This window comes from Anabrus simplex, chromosome 1 (genome assembly GCF_040414725.1).
Source record: "Anabrus simplex isolate iqAnaSimp1 chromosome 1, ASM4041472v1, whole genome shotgun sequence".
NCBI classification, from domain to species: domain Eukaryota; kingdom Metazoa; phylum Arthropoda; class Insecta; order Orthoptera; family Tettigoniidae; genus Anabrus; species Anabrus simplex.
Genome location: NC_090265.1, coordinates 1,176,557,969 through 1,176,574,493, shown reverse-complemented (window position 1 = coordinate 1,176,574,493; position 16,525 = coordinate 1,176,557,969). Strand labels below are relative to the sequence as shown.

The following is a 16,525-nucleotide window of genomic DNA, read 5'->3' as shown; positions in this document are numbered from 1 at the left end:
TTTTTCAAAAACAAATAAATACGTGTTTATTTTTAAAGAAGATTCCAAATACCAATTTACATGTCTGTAACATCTTTGTTTTTTGTTTTTTTAGATATAAGTACTGTATCCTCATACAAATAATTCAAATAATTTTTCAATTCTTTCACTTGCTTAAGTAGATTTTTCGAAAACAAAAGAAGACATATTTCTTTTTTTTTAAAGGAGATTCCAAATACCAATTTTCATGTCTGTAACATCTTCATTTTTTTGAGATATCTTTTATGATATGCTTATATATACATACACACAGGCTTTCATTTAAAAAAAAAAAACTTTCTGTATTAACAGGCTGCAATGAATGACCAGGTAATACATATCACATGAGATAAATGGAGACATTACAAATGAATAAACACATATATTATGTAATTTTAAAAGTATAACATAAATTTAAAGAATATAGGAATAAAGGTAATGTTTTGTCAATAACAACATCATTCAATGGATACAGATTTCTCAAGAGCCTAATAGAACCTTGGAGAGCTAACATAACTACTTCGTGAATGTCCTCCATGGGTAGCTGGAAATGCTTCCATGTGTTGGAGAAGTGTCGAGGTATGGTGTTCCGTGCTCCAACCATTAGTCCTATTATTTCAATCTTTTGAAGATGGTATGTGGATTTGTAATAGGAGTTTATGGGTTCATAAATCTCTTTCTTTAGCTTATCTGTTTCTCATCTAAGATATTATACTGGTTTCTATTCAACCCAGAAGGGCCAGCTGAAACCTGGTCTGACACCATGTGCTCAAGTACTGAACGCTTGTTCTCATAGTTTATTCCCTTTTCAGATTTCCTAGTAGTTGCAAATATCAAATATTGCAATCACATAAAATGGAGAAAGTGAGGTGTCAACTATATGTTGACAACTGACTGGAAACATATTATACGTGTCAATTACTTATACCATCATATGTCCATAGAAGGTTAAAAACCATTGATGCATATTGAGACACATAAATAAACTATTAATATTAAAGACTACGTCAAAAAAAAAAAATTTATTTGCTTGAAAATGTTCTTGGTTGAACTGTTGTAAAAGACCTTCATTTAAGACTAATGAACAGTGTGTTTACATGTCTTAAAATGCATCAAAGGTTTTTAACCTGCGAGGGGTCGTGTGCCGAGTGTAACGTCAGGAGTTGCATACGGTCATTTCGACCAGAAACCAATAAAACACCAAATGCTTACTTAATACGCTATTTATTGTTACAATAATATAATACTATTTAAATACAGACAAACACTTTTTAACATAATTATAATAATTAGATTGCCTTTTACAGATGAAATTGAAAATAAAAATTCAAATTCTGTTCATGGAAAATACTTTTAAAATGATATTTTATTTCATTTAACACACATCTAGACAATGCTCCTTCTCCTCTACTCAACAATGAATGATAACAGCACACTTTCTGCATTATAAATAAGTCTATGCCATGAGTCACGTATCGTTGAATAGAACAAAGACAGGTAACGTGAAGAGTCGCGTACGAACGAAACGACCGGATAGCCAGTTTGTCACTCACTAAAGGAGTGGAAAGGGATAACAGTGGTGTGATAGAAGTGTGGACATGTCTATTGGAAGGTACTGAGGGGTAGGAAGTGTAATAAACAGTGTTCGCGGAAGGATTGATCAAAATAAACAGAAAAGGTTGAAATGACCCGGACGCGACCCCACAATTTGTTTTTAACATGTCACAACTATGTAGTCAATCACTTTTAAAATCTAGCTGAAGATGGACCTAATAGGGGCTGAAACATGCACTAGTTTTAGCATGGCTATTTAATGTGAATAGTTTCAATCAAGCATTAAATAGGTGGACTCATAATAAAGTCAATATGGAACTGAAAATGAAATTTATAAGTTGTAATTAAATGTAATTTGTACTTACTGCTGATTCCAAGAATGTGAGAAGGGGTGTTCTACTCCTTGTCTGTCATGTTCCTGTTGTGGTAGCCTTTAGTTCTATTTTTCAATAGTGCAAGTTTCTTAAAATCTTCACATATGAGAGACTCTGATTTTGACATAATGCTAAAATGCTGCTGACTGGACAAACATGGACAAACTTGCTGGTAGTTGCTTCCTACTCAAGAGTGGTGGTAGCACTACCTGGGAAGCATAAACGTGAGAATTTTCCAAGGCTGTACGGGCACATGAGATAGTGTGTGTTTAACTGCGTAAAGCAGATAGTGCATGGACTCCCCTGGAAGCATGTGCTCGCTTCACGTTCACTCCTAGGATATAGCCTTAGTCTGTAACCTCCTACATTTTAGGACATCATGTTCTCTTTTCTATTTATGATGTGGTCATATGGTCAGCCTGTGCACAACCCCCAAGGGGGATGCAAAGTAGGTACTGAAAAAGATGGTGCAGCCTGTGCACAACCCCCAAGGGGGATGCAAAGTAGGTACTGGAAAAGATGGTGCAGCATAGTTTCCTGAAGATAAAAATTAACAAGGTCTATTTAAATTAGATTGGCAATACACAAGAAATACAAAATTAGACCTTTTGATGAATGAAAGCTTTAATTTTCATGAATTTCAAAATAATTGGCACTTAATAAAATTAATTTTTCTGAGACAGCATTGACCGTTTGGCAGTGTCTATAATCTCTTCCAGGGAGCACTGTACATTCAGATTTCAAAGCAGTAAGAATTTTGCGATGAAAAAAAAAAAAATCCACTTCCAAGTAATATGAATAAAAACAGAAAGTAAATTGAATAAAAATTGAAAAATAACTTCTATTTTGATAAATAAGTAGAACAGGGAGTGGGGATCTAATAGTATTTTATACTTTCAGGAGATGCCAAGTAGTAAAATGTTTGAGAACCATTTCATTTTCTTCTCCTCAATTTTGGCCATCTAAGGCCCACGTTAGCTTTATATCTTGTGAAAGTATCTATCAATAGCCTACATACATCATACTATTAGAAGGAATAAACATCCCAAGTGGATAGTCATTAAGCACTATGAAATAATTGTAGTTTTCTTCTTTATTCATGATATAAAAGCAAGGCAAAATTGTTGGTTGATTGAATGAGCACTCAAATTACTCATATATCAGTTTGATATCAATTGTCATTTCAGTGGATTTATAAATGGTGGAACAGCAGTGGTGAATGCATCTGCAATTCCACCTACAGTATCACTCCAAATCTTAGACCGGAGCTCTGGTAATCGAGAAGCAAGAGAAGCTCAACTAGGACAGGATCTGGAGCTGAGAATAAATGTGGAGCCACAAAATAGTAAGTATAAGACTTAAACTACAGTATTTACTACAACTGAAGTTGTATTCTGAAATGTGTAAGGTCTTTACATCAATGTTTTTCCAGTAATTATATTAAATAGGATTGTTTATATGGTCTTGATAGCAATAATATTGGCTAAAACTGGAGCTTAATTGTTACAAAATTATGTTATTAGACATCTCTAGGCAGATGGACTTATTTCACTGAAAATCCGTCATGTCTTAAATTCTGAATTGTGATAGTATCAGTCAATTATTGTTATAAAAACAAACATCCAAAGTGGATAGTCATTAAGCACTATGAAATAATCTTGGCCTTCTTCTTTAATCATGATATAAAAGCAAGGCAAAATTGTTGGTCGATTGGATGAATACTCAAATTAGATATCTAATTATGAATCCATCAACAAATTCCTTTTTTATTTTCAGTCTAGTCTCTAATTCTTCTTTCTGGAGGACATTAAAAAATTACAAGGCATAATTACAAGGTATGCACTAGCCATGCGTCTTGGTGGGTGTGCTAGGTACCAACTGATGAGCCCAACCTAGCACATGGGGGCAAAACGCTGGCAACCAGGAATGGGTTGGCTGAAGGATTTGTAACGTCCAATAACAGACTATTTATATTGGTATAATGAAGGTATTCATTGCTATACTTGGGAGAATGGAGGTACCAGATCTGTAATCATATTTGACTTTAAAATAAATAGGTAATGGAAAGGAACAAACAAGACTTGACCTTTGTATAAGCTGAGCATATTTTATCTAGACCAGTATTCTCTGTGACAACTGTTTTGTAAAAATGGTATTGGTGTAATAAGTATGCAAAACAAATAATACTATGTTGGGGTTGCATCACCTACACTGTATTTCACAGTTATATCACATTATTTTTAATGGTCATTGAAATTCTGCTTTCATGTGTCACTGATATACTACATGTTTTAGAAAACTTGTTGGAATGCTGTTGTACTGTTCTGACTTCTTCACAATCTCACACTCAAATTCAAACTAACTAATCATCACATATATTGGCTCAAATATTTAGTGTTTATTTTTGAGGATTGGTTGTTGGGGAAAAGGGTTTACTGCTTGCTGTTATTTGTTATTTGCATGTGTTGCAGCTATTTTTTCCAACAATTGGTTGGCTAATGAATACAACAATTTGATTTTGCTATCAGTTTAGTTTAGAGTTTATTTCGTTTCATTGGTATATTGTGTGTTTGCTATACTTCCCGAACTATAATTATACATCTTCTCATTATTCCGTTGTTGCACGTGTTGGGTCATGTTCAAAGCCGAATGATTCTGATATCCTTGAATTTTTGGATAATTTAGGCAGTAATAGTGACTTTTCTGTCAAAAGTGATTCCCGCTATGTGGGAAGTGATGATTTTACCCCAAAGATTTTTGCACAGTCACAACTGCTCACTGTGCATCGGACCGTGAAAAACCTGACATCAATGTCAGTCATGTGTACTGTAATGTGTCATACTTCATGAGTGAATTGCAGCACCTACATCATATTGATATCAAATTATTCAGAATATAATGTTCTTTCTTTCAGGTTTAAGAGTAAAGAAGAGAGACGCAATAATGTCTGATCTTTCTGTCATTGAAAACCATTATTTATTTTTCAAAAGTTATTTTCAAAGTTGAATTTTTTTTTGGCTTTACCAATAATAATATGTCCAAGGTATATTCATTTCTGAAATACTCATACTCTCCTGTTTGAGTGTGATTTATTTTATTTTAATAGACTATGTGTTAAACTGTTTACGTGTTGATTATTTGTCATTTGGTTGTAAAATCACAAAAATTAGTTTGAGCTGCTTCGAGCAAACCCCTGCATATAAGTTTAATGCAAGAGGGTTAATCAACACCATCCATCTTGTAATTTCATGAATACTACTATTATAATAAACTATCATATTCCTCATAATGGTTGGAAATTGCAATACCATGAAGGAATGGATTATTTTTGTTGCATCTAATTTGTGTTCACATGTGCGCACAGCAGCACCTGAATCATTACATCATTACATCATTACATCATTACATCATTACATCATTATCTCAAACTTATTCATCATATACACTTGAGGTATTGTAGGCACACCCCTGGATAATATTGTATTTTCCATTTTCTATTTTGTATTTTGAACTGTAAGTACTGATTCTGGAAACTAATACAAACTGCCTGTATTTCATATTAACATTTTTCAGTCTCAACATCTTTAAGTGAGTTTTCTCAGAGGAAGTATTCCATCCCAGCTTCATCTGGAGTGAAGTAAAATGAAAATTTATAATGGATGCAGCTAGTTACAAAGTTTATGACTTTACATAAATACCTCACACTCATATACTCACTCAGATGTTCATTCTTTTGTGGTCTAAATGACACCAATTTAGTCTTGGTTCCTAGAGCCTAATATATTCAGAAACAGGAGGATAATGTACACATACTGATTGTATAATATCAAAACAAAGCACTGTTCTAATTATAGGTTCCTATGACATACGAGTAGTCCATCTTATAGCTACAAGTCAGGACAACACTCAGTCCTTCCTTTTAATAGATGGACGAGGCTGTCCACCTGATGAAAAGACGTTTCCTGCATTGCGAAGAATTTCTCCAGATTCCAAATCTCTGGTAGCCAACTTCCGTGCATTCAAGTTTCCACGATCTAATGTTGTCAAGTTCAATGCAACAGTGCATTTCTGTCCTGGCTCTTGTGAACCGGTAAGTAATATCCTTTAACACATTGGAAAATTTATCATATATTTGTAGTTTTTTTAAGTGGCTCAATGTTGCACTAACACATCAAAAGTTTTATTGACATTTCAAGGAAAGCAAAGACCACCTTCAGAACTACTGATGGTAAAATTTGAATCCACCATCTCCTGAATCCAAGCTCTCATTTTTACTTTCTATAAGCAGCTGGAATGTTTAGAGTTATAGTAACAATATTCACAGATTTATTGCTTGGGTCTGTATGTAAAGTCATATCATTCATCAGTATGTCCTCTACATTGCTTTGTAAGTATCCTCATAAAAATTAATTCAACTCTTTTTTCACTTCTTTTCACCCCCATTAAGTGTCTTTTCCAAAAATAAAAAATGTTCCTGTATTTTTAAAGGACTTTCCAAATACCAAGTTTCACATCTGTAACATGTTAAGTTTTTGACTTATATTCTGTAGATATACCAGTACTCATTTTAAAAATTCACCTGCTTTTTCAATTCTTTTCAGCCCCTTAAGTGGATTTTCCAAGAAAAAAAATACATGTTTATTTTTTAAAGAGATTCCAAATACCAATTTTCACATCTGTAACATCTTCAGTTTTTGAGATATAAGTATCCACATAAAAAGAATTCAACTCTTTCTTCACTTCCCTCCATCCCTCTCTCTTAAGTGGACTTTCTGAAAACAATAAATACGTGTTTCTTTATTTTTAAAGGAAATTCAAAATACCAATTTTCACGTCTGTAACATCTTCAGTTTCTGAGATATAAGTATCCTCATAAACAGAATTCAACTCCTTTACTTATTTTCACCTCCCCCCCTAAAGTGAATTTTCTGAAACAAAAAAATATGTGTTTCTTTATTTGGAATCTTCTTTCGAATACAAATTTTCATGTCTGTAACATCTTCAGTTTTTGAGGTATAAGTATTCTCATAGAAACAAATCAACTCCTTTCTCACCCCCTACCCCCTTAAGTTGATACCCTCTCCTAAAAATGTGTGTTTCTTTATTTTTAAAGTAGATTCCAAATAACAATTTTCACATCTGTAACCTTCAGTTCTTGAGATATAAGTAACCCCATAAAAAGAATTCAATTCTTTCACTTCTTTTCACCCTCCCTGCTTAAGCGAATTTTCCGAAAACAAAATATACTTGTTTCTCTTTTTATAAAGGAGCTTCCAAATATCAATTATCAGAACTGTAACATCTTCAGTTTTTGATATATATGTATCCTCATATAAAAGAATTCAACTCCTTTTCTACCCCCCACCCCTACCCTATTTGATACCCCCACTAAAAATGCATGTTTCATTATTTTTAAAGGAGATTCTGAGATATTTTGAGTTATAACTACCTTCGTACAAAGAATTCAACTAAGTTTTCAATTCATCAAACCCCCCTCCAAGCGTTTTTTAAAAAAAACAAAAGAATACGTATTTCTTTACTTTGAAAGAAGATTCCAATTTTCATGCCTGTAACTTCTTCAGTTTATGAGATATAAGTATCCACACAAAAGGATTCAATGCATTTTCTACTCCTCTCCCCCCAAGTTGATTTTCCCCCCAAAATGTGTGTTTCCTTATTTTTAAAGGAGGTTCCAAATACCAATTTTCACATCTGTAACATCTTCAGTTTTTAAGATATAAGTATCACCATAAAAACAATTCAATTTATTCACTTCCTTTCACCCTCCCCCTTTAAGTGAATTTTCCAAAAACTAAAAAGAAGTGTTTCTTTATTTATAAAGGAAATCCCAAATACCAATTATCATGACTGTAACATCTTCTGTTTTTGAGATATATGTATCCTCATGAAAATAATTCAACTCCTTTTTCACCCCCTCCCCCAAAGTTGATTTTTCCTCAAAAATGCTTGTTTATTTAATTTTAAAGGAGATTCAATAACAAGTTTCACATCTGTAACATCAGTTTTTTTTAAGATTTAAGTATTCTCATACAAATAATTCAACTAATTTTTCAATTTTTTCACCCCCCTTAAGTGGATTTTCTGAAAACAAAAGAATACATGTTTCTTTATTTTTAAAGCAGATTCCAAATAATAATTGTCATGCCTGTAATGTCCACTCTAATCTGTTTGTCATATTCATGCCTGGGTGCTTTAAGATATGCCATATCTTTCTATCACTCCTTCTGCTCAAATTTTATGAAATCATTCTTCTCTCATGAATTTGATTCAATATCTCTTCATTCGTGATTCAGTCTACCAATCTCCACTTAGCATTCTTCTTTTAACAACACATTTCAAAAGCTTCTATTCTCCTTCTTTCTGAGCTAATTATTGTCAATGCAATGCCACACTCCAGATGAATGTCTGCAAAAACATCTCTCTAATTCTTATATCAATGTTCAAATTCAGCAAATTTCATCTTAAGAAAGGCCTTCCTTACTTGAGCTAGTTGGTATTTTATATCCTCCCTACTTCTGCCATTATTAGTTATTTTATTACCAAAGTAACAATATTAATCTGCTTCCTTTAAAATTTCCTAATTTAATATTTCCTGCATCATCTGACTTCATTTGACTGCACTCCTTTACTTTTGTTTCAGATTTATTTATTTTCAACTTGTAGGCCTACTTCTTCTCCAAACTGAGCTCGATAGCTGCAGTTGCTTAAGTGCGGGCAGTATCCAGTATTCGGGAGATAGTAGGTTCGAACCCCACTGTCTGCAGCCCTGAAGATGGTTTTCTGTGGTCTCCCATTTTCACACCAGGCAAATGCTGGGGATGTACCTTAATTAAGGCCATGGATGCTCCCTTCCCAGTCCGGGCGAGTTGGCCGTGCGCGTAGAGGCGCGCGGCTGTGAGCTTGCATCCGGGAGATAGTAGGTTCGAATCCCACTATCGGCAGCCCTGAAAATGGTTTTCCGTGGTTTCCCATTTTCACACCAGACAAATGCTGGGGCTGTACCTTAATTAAGGCCACGGCCGCTTCCTTCCAACTCCTAGACCTTTCCTATCCCATCGTCGCCATAAGACCTATCTGTGTCGGCGCGACGTAAAGCCCCTAGCTAAAAAAAAAAGCTTCCCAGTCCTAGCCCTTTCCAGTCCCATCGTCACCATAACACCTATCTGTGTCGAAGCCAATAGCTTCTTCTCCATGACTGTGTATATACCATTCAGCATTTTCTCCAGATCTGCCAGTTCAGATAAAATAACAATATCATTAGGAAATCTCAGAGTTTAGATTTCCTCTCCTTTGAATGTGATTCTCTTTTCAAATTCCTCTTTGATTTCTGTCACCATCTTGCAGCCTTGCCTTACTCTTTTCTAGATTGCTGCTTCTTTTTCATTGCCCTTAACTTGTACCACTGCAGATGGATTTTTGTGCAGTTTGTAGAGAATCCCTCTTTCTAAGTATCTGATCCCAATCACCTCAGAATCTCAAATATTTTGGTCCAAACAACATTATCAACTGCCTTTTGTAGATATACAAATGCTATGTACAGTGTGTGTGGCTTGTCCTTCTTAATTCGATCCTCTAAGATCAGACGTAGAGTCAGGATTGCTTCACATGTTCCAACATTACATCTAAAGCCAAACTGATCTTCTCCCAACTCAGCTTCAACTTGTATTTCTATTCTTCTGTAAATAATATGTGTTAACATTTTACAAGCATGAGATACCAAACTAACAGTGAAGTTTTCACACTTGTCAGCACCTGTTTTCTTGAGAATAGGTATAACCAAATTCTCTCTAAAGTCAGATAGCACTTCTTCACCTTACAGATTAAATGAAATATCCTTGCCATGTTGGTATCTCCTAAGTCTGCGAGTAATTCTCAGGGTATGTCATCAAATCCAGGTGCCTTATTCTTACTTAGATCTCTCAAAGCTCTGTAAAATTCTGACCTCAAAATTGGGTTTCCCATTTCAACAGCATCAACAGCCTCATCTTGTTCAAGAACCTTATCATCTATTTCTTTCTTTTGATACGAATTGTTGAGTACATTTCTGCCACCTTTCAGCCTTGTCTTCTTTCTCTAGAAGTGATTTTTCATCTGAGCTCTTAATATGCATACACCTAGTTTCCTTTCTCGAAAGGTTTAATTTTCCTGCATGTAGCACCTACCTTTCCTACAACCATACAACCTTCAACATCCTTGCCCTTCCTTTTCAGCTATTTTTCCATAGGTGTCCTGCACTTTCCACCTACATTTTAAAACCTTTTCTTCTCTCCTCATTTGTTGTATTTTTGTACTTTCACTATTTGTCAATCAATTCTAGTATCTCCTGAGTTATCCTCTGATTCTTGCTTGATCTTGCCTATCTTCCTAACCTTTCTTCATCAGCTTTACTGATTTCAGTCTTCATGACCGTCCACTTATCTTCTGTTGTGTTTCCTTCAGCCTTTTCAGTTAGTCCTTGTACAATATGTTCCTTGAATCATTTCCACTCTACCTCGTATTTTTCTTCAACTTGTCTAGATTCCATCTCCTTGCACTCCTTCCTTTCTTAAATTTCAACTGCAGAAGGTATTACATGACCACCAAGTTGTGGTCTGAGCCACGTCTGCTCCTGGGGAGATCTTGCAATCTAACACCTGGTTTTTGAATCTCTGCCTAATCATAATGAAGTCTATTTGATATCTTTCAGTGTCTCTAGGTCTTGTCCATGTATACAGCCATCATTTCTGGTGCTTGAACCAAGTATTACCAAAGACTAAATTACGATCAGTGCAGAATTCAACCAGCTGGCTTACTCTTTCATTCCTTTGTCTCAATCTGAATTCTTCTGCTGCATTACCTTCTCTTCCTTGGCGTACCACTGCATTCAAGTCTCCCATCACATCTAGATGATGATGGTGATGATACAGTTATGCGACCATCCTCTGCAATATACACCGAGTGAGTTGGCTGTGCAGTTAGGGCCATGCAGCTGTGAGCTTCTCATATAATATCAATATCCTCTCATTGAAATTTAAATAGAATTCAGCTGTGAGCTTGCATTCAGGAGATAGTTGGTGTGAACCCCACTGTCGGCAGCCCTGAAAATAGTTTTTTTGTGCTTTCCCGTTTTCACACCAGGCAAATGCTGGGGCTGTACCTTAATTAATGCCATGGCCGCTTCCTTCCCACTCCTAGCCCTTTCCTCTGGCATCATCGCCATAAGACCTATCTGTGTCGGCGAAACGTAAAGCAAATTGTAAAAAAACATCTATAACAGAGATGGCACCCATAATGATCTGAAAGTGAAAATTGTGATAATTTGCTGCTGGCCTATATAACGAGCAAAGCCAGCAAGAGTGAGTCAGGTTTGAGTGAGTTAGAAGATGTTCATGAGTAAGTTATGAGTCATTCTTGGGTGTGCCAGTGGGAAGTAAGACACTCTTGATTACACACAGTGCAGCGATTTGATGAGATGAACTGCTTTGGAGATGACACTGCACTATGAGAGGCCAAGCTGGAAAGCACGAGTTCCTTGTGCCAAGGGCTGTATCTTTGATAATATTCATAAGTACAAATTGTCTGAAGTGGAAAAATAACTGGAAACAGTACTTTTATAAATCTAGTCGATGGTAATCATTTACGTTTGAAGGATGCTTATACCCTGCCACAATATGCTGTAAATATTACCTTTATTTCAAAATCATTTAAGGTTAAATAAATTTACAAAATATCACCAACTAGTCTCTTTAGGCAATTGGTGATACTGTATATCATAAGTGGGTTATTTTCACATGAACAGACACTGATTATATAAATCACCAGTTAGTCCTATAAGAGTTGAGATTTTTACATGTGATTTTTTTGTGCATAATCAAAATAAACCTTTGTTTATGCTGATTAATTAATTTATATATTCATATAACAATAAATGGTGAAACAATATTTAAATTGTGTGTAATGGTGGGAAAATATAAACAATATATGTAACAAGGTCTCAGAGGAAATAAATGATATGTATATTTTATAAAAATCTAACTCTTACCTCTTTATGTTCTCTAGGTCAACTGCGAGTCAGGTCTTATATCATATGGCAAACGTCGACGAAAGCGTGAAGCTATGGTTACCGATAACATGTTCCAGGAACTGCCTTTACAATTTGCACTTATTGTACATTCCCCAGACATTGTATCTGATGCTGTACTTGCTCCTGCACTTAACAATAGTGAAATCATCACTGCTGGTGTCTGGCCAGGTGGGTAAATCAGAAATATGCAGATACATTATATTACATTTAGTTGTCTTTCAACAAAGGTTCCTCCAATGTGACAGAATATCTCTTAAGGAATTGTATTTTATTTTTTAACAGTTTGCTTTATGTTGCACTGACACATGTCTTATGGTAATGATGGGACAGGAAATGGTTAGGAGTGGGAAGGAAGCAGCTGGGGTCGTGATTAAGTTACAACCCCAGCATTTGCCTTGTGTGAAAATGGGAAACGATCGAGAACCATCTTCAGGACTGCCAACAGTGGGGTTACAACCCAACCGAGTGCAAGCTGATAGCTATGTGACCCAAACAGTGCAGCCACTTGCTCGGTCTTTTAACATGTTCACTACTGGCTACTCAGCGGGTGCTTTAAACCTCCAGCCCAGCCTTTTTAAATCCCCTCAGCTCTATAGCACACTATGTTACATTAAATGTTACTGTAAGAAAACTATCGTAAGTACAATATTGAAATTTTCAGCATATCTTTAGGATGATAATTAGTAGTGCTTCCCCTCATATTGACTGCTGTCACTAAAGTGCAAGAACGACAAAATGTTTTCGAACCGGATTCATGCCATTGTTTTCGAAAAAATCGGCGACCCAAAAATAGTGTCCTCTGTCCAGTACATTTTCAAATCTGGTTTTTGAATTATTCCCGTTACAAACATTAGTCCTAAAAACTTTTCATCTCATTTACGTCGACCGGTTTCCATGTCTGAAATATAGAATGTTTAGTGAAAGGACACAGCGCTGCACTAATAACTTGTTCCGCGTAAAGGTTTGTCTGATCGCATATATATTCAAGGAAATCGTCATTTACAAATAGATGACGAAAGACATAATTTCGTTGCTATTTTTGATCTCAACATTTAATCCTACCCGGCCAGTGAAATTGATTGGAGGCGGGCAATAAGACGGATGCGTATCGGTTATTTGAATGTGCTGAATTTTACTTTGCCCATAGTCTGGTATGTCAACATCGGAATTGCTATCGTTATCACTGAAATCAGGGATGAGTTCATCACTGGTATCATCATTCAGTAGTATGTCTTCAATTTCCTCACTTCGAATACTGTCTTTGTAACTCGTCGTCTTGCCGTGACACAAAAACTCACTTCACTACAAATCCTCACAAGAATATCACGACTGGATTGGGTCTGTGTTTACTCAAAGAAAAAAATAGGCAAAGCATTGGAATGTACCATCTGGTCAGGTAGTCAGGGCGAGGGACTGGTCATTTATATGCCATCTATGGTTTTCACCACGAACTACGACTTCATGTGAATTTTGCGCTAAATTCAAATGACGTTTACATCGCGCGGCCTTAAACGCCTTAACTCAGATACGGTCTCACACATAGGCAGCTTTTAAACGCCTTAAGGCATCTATGGGAGTGAATGTGTTAAGGACAAAGAAGACTTCAAATTTATATGTTCCGTACTTTCCATTACAGTGGTCGACTTGGAAGATGACTGTTAGGAGGCACTGTTTGATTTTAACAAAAATAAAATTACAAATAACATAATTATCTCTTGAATTAGAAATCCCTACTGTGATTTCAAGAAATATACAGAAAATATATATTAGTGTCCAAAACTTAAGCATAATCACTAAATGATGCCATACAGCCTGATAGGAATGTCAGACAGATTGCTGAACAAACGAAAGTTGACTCACACACCATATGTCACACAACTTGTCCAAAAAACAGTATCAGAAAGGTTCTGATGACTATGGTACACCTTTGACAACAACTAACAAAACTTGGCAATGACTTCCCCAACAAAATATACTGTTAATAGGGTGTATGGTTACTTCTAATGGCCACACAAGCTTTGTAGTGACGTGGCATGCTTTTTATCAAAGGTCGAAGAGCTCTTGAAGCAGTCAATCCCATTCTTCCAAAAGGGCAATTCGAAGGTCTTGGAGAGTCCTTGGTGGAGGCTGACAGGATGCAATTCGCCTCCCCAATGCACACTTGGCATGTTTTATAGGATTCGGATCTGCATACCTCGCTGGCCAGTCCATGTGATGAATGTCTTCCCCAGCCAGAAATTCATCCACCAGAGCAGTGCGGTGCGATCAGGCATCATCATCCATTAAAAGGAAGCCTGGACCAACCGCACCTCTGAAGAGTCGCCCATGTGGTCTCAGTACCTCATCCCTGTATCTTCGAGCGTTAACAGTGTTCCTTGGACCACCTATGAAGATGTGCAAGGCCATACAGCCATTCAACATGATGCCGCTCCACATCATGATGCCACCATCACCATACTGGTCCCGTTCCATGATGTTTCTGTGGTTGTATCGGCTACCCAGTTCTCTTCAGATTAATGTGCGATAGGAATCATTCTGCAAACTGAAGCAGAATTCATCTGTGAAGAGCACATGCCTCCATTCATTCATGGTCCAGTTTCGATGTTGATGGCTCCACAGTAAACGGGCCTGTCTCTGTGCTGGAGTGAGTGGCACGCACACCGCTGGTCATCGGGCAAACAGCTCTGCTGTTCTGAGCCTCCGGTACACAGTTTGCAGGGAAACGGCAACCCCTGAGACAGCTGCAAGCTTTGCTGACAATTGTCTTGCAGGTGCACTCTGATTTCATCGGGCAGTTAAGGCCAGATATCGGTCCTACTGTGGGGTGGTTACCTTTGGTTGACCTGGGACTGGCCTACGACTAACATCTCCTGTGTCTTGAAATCATCTCCAAAGCCTGGAAATGACACTTTGTGGCACATTTAAGGATATGACGACTTCGGTCTGTGTCTGGCCTTCTTCCAGGTGGCCGAGTATTCTACCCTGAGAAACGGGCTCCAAATGGCGTTGTTGTTCCATTATGTTGTCACGTTCACCACAAGGCTATGCTCTGCACACTATAACAGGACAAACACGACTGAGGGAATATGGGGCGCAGGCACTGGCTGTGTTTACCTTGTGGTTATGCCGCTAGTCAAAGCAGGGAACACTCCTTTCCAATACAGAGCGAACACATACGGTTGGTAGGTGCATATGTCGTGTGATTTGCAGCCTATTTCCTGTTGCCCTGCTTACTCGTAACTTATGCTTAACTTTTGGACACTAGTGTAGCTTTCAACCTAATTTCACGGATATATTGTTGCTGCACCACTAAGATATGCTATTTGACAATATTTTGAAGGTGTGTTTCTAAGCTAAGTGTTATCAAGATGATATTATGCATTGCCCCCTAAAGTCCGGCTCCATGGCTAAATGGTTAGCGTGCTGGCCTTTGGTCACAAAGGTCAGGAATTTTAACCATCATTGGTTAATTTCTCTGGCACAGGGACTGGGTGTATGTGTTGTCTTTATCATCATTTCATCCTCATCACGACATACAAGTCGCCTATGGGCGTCAAATAGAAAGACCTGCACCTATAAATAACACTAGTGTGTTTTTATTATTCTCCACCTATTCAATACAATACAATCTTAAAAGTTAGGACTTTGTCCTTATCAAAATGTTAACATAAAATTAATATATTAGATGGTACATGTTTCGTCTATCAATAGTAGGCATCATCAGCCATTTTTACCTTAGGTATAGATCAGGTACCTGATTGGGAGTGACTTATGAATGCTGTTAAAAACTATGTCTTGTAAAATGGATTAGAGATCGTGAAACAACTATTACAATATAAAAAATGTGGTATACTATTACTTAATAATATTTGTGTTAATATTTGAGTCTAAAAATATACAACATAAGTGGTTGGTTCTTGATATTAACATGTCATTTGAAAATTATATGGAATGTACTTTCTTATTTTTATCTTTATTGTAACATCTTTTAATATCAAGAACCAACCACCTATGTTGTATATTTTTAGACTTAAATATTAACACAAATATTGTTAAGTAATAGTATACAACATTTTTTATATTTTAGTTATTTCACGATCTCTAATCTATTTTACAAGACATAGTTTTTAACAGCATTCATAAGTCATTCCCAATCAGGTACCTGATCTATTCCTAAGGTAAAAATGGCTGATGATGCCTACTATTGATAGGCGAAACATGTACCATTATTAATTTTATGTTAACATTTTGATAAGGTCAAAGTCCTAACTTTTAAGATTGTATTGTATTGAATAGGTGGGAGAATAATAAAAACATACTAGTGGTATTTATACAAATACTTTCAATACGGACCCCAAAATGAATTTTATCACATGTAATACTAAGACCTGCACCTGGCAAGCCGAACAGGTCCTTGAACACTTCTGGCACTAAAAGCCATACGCCATTTTATTTTTTGCCCCCGCCTCCCCCAAAACCTGTCAGTACCGATCTT

The 16,525-nt window shown here is 36.4% G+C and overlaps 1 protein-coding gene across 1 annotated transcript in view; it reads left to right on the top strand.

Annotated features, from left to right (window-relative positions):
• LOC136858163 (uncharacterized) overlaps positions 1-16,525 on the top strand; it is a 159,135-nt gene that overhangs the window by 99,512 nt on the left and 43,098 nt on the right. Inside the window, exons 11-13 of the mRNA XM_068225437.1 lie at positions 3,134-3,291; positions 5,801-6,036; positions 12,006-12,198. Of these exons, the coding sequence (XP_068081538.1) occupies positions 3,134-3,291; positions 5,801-6,036; positions 12,006-12,198 (587 nt within the window). The remainder of the gene's footprint in view (positions 1-3,133; positions 3,292-5,800; positions 6,037-12,005; positions 12,199-16,525) is intronic.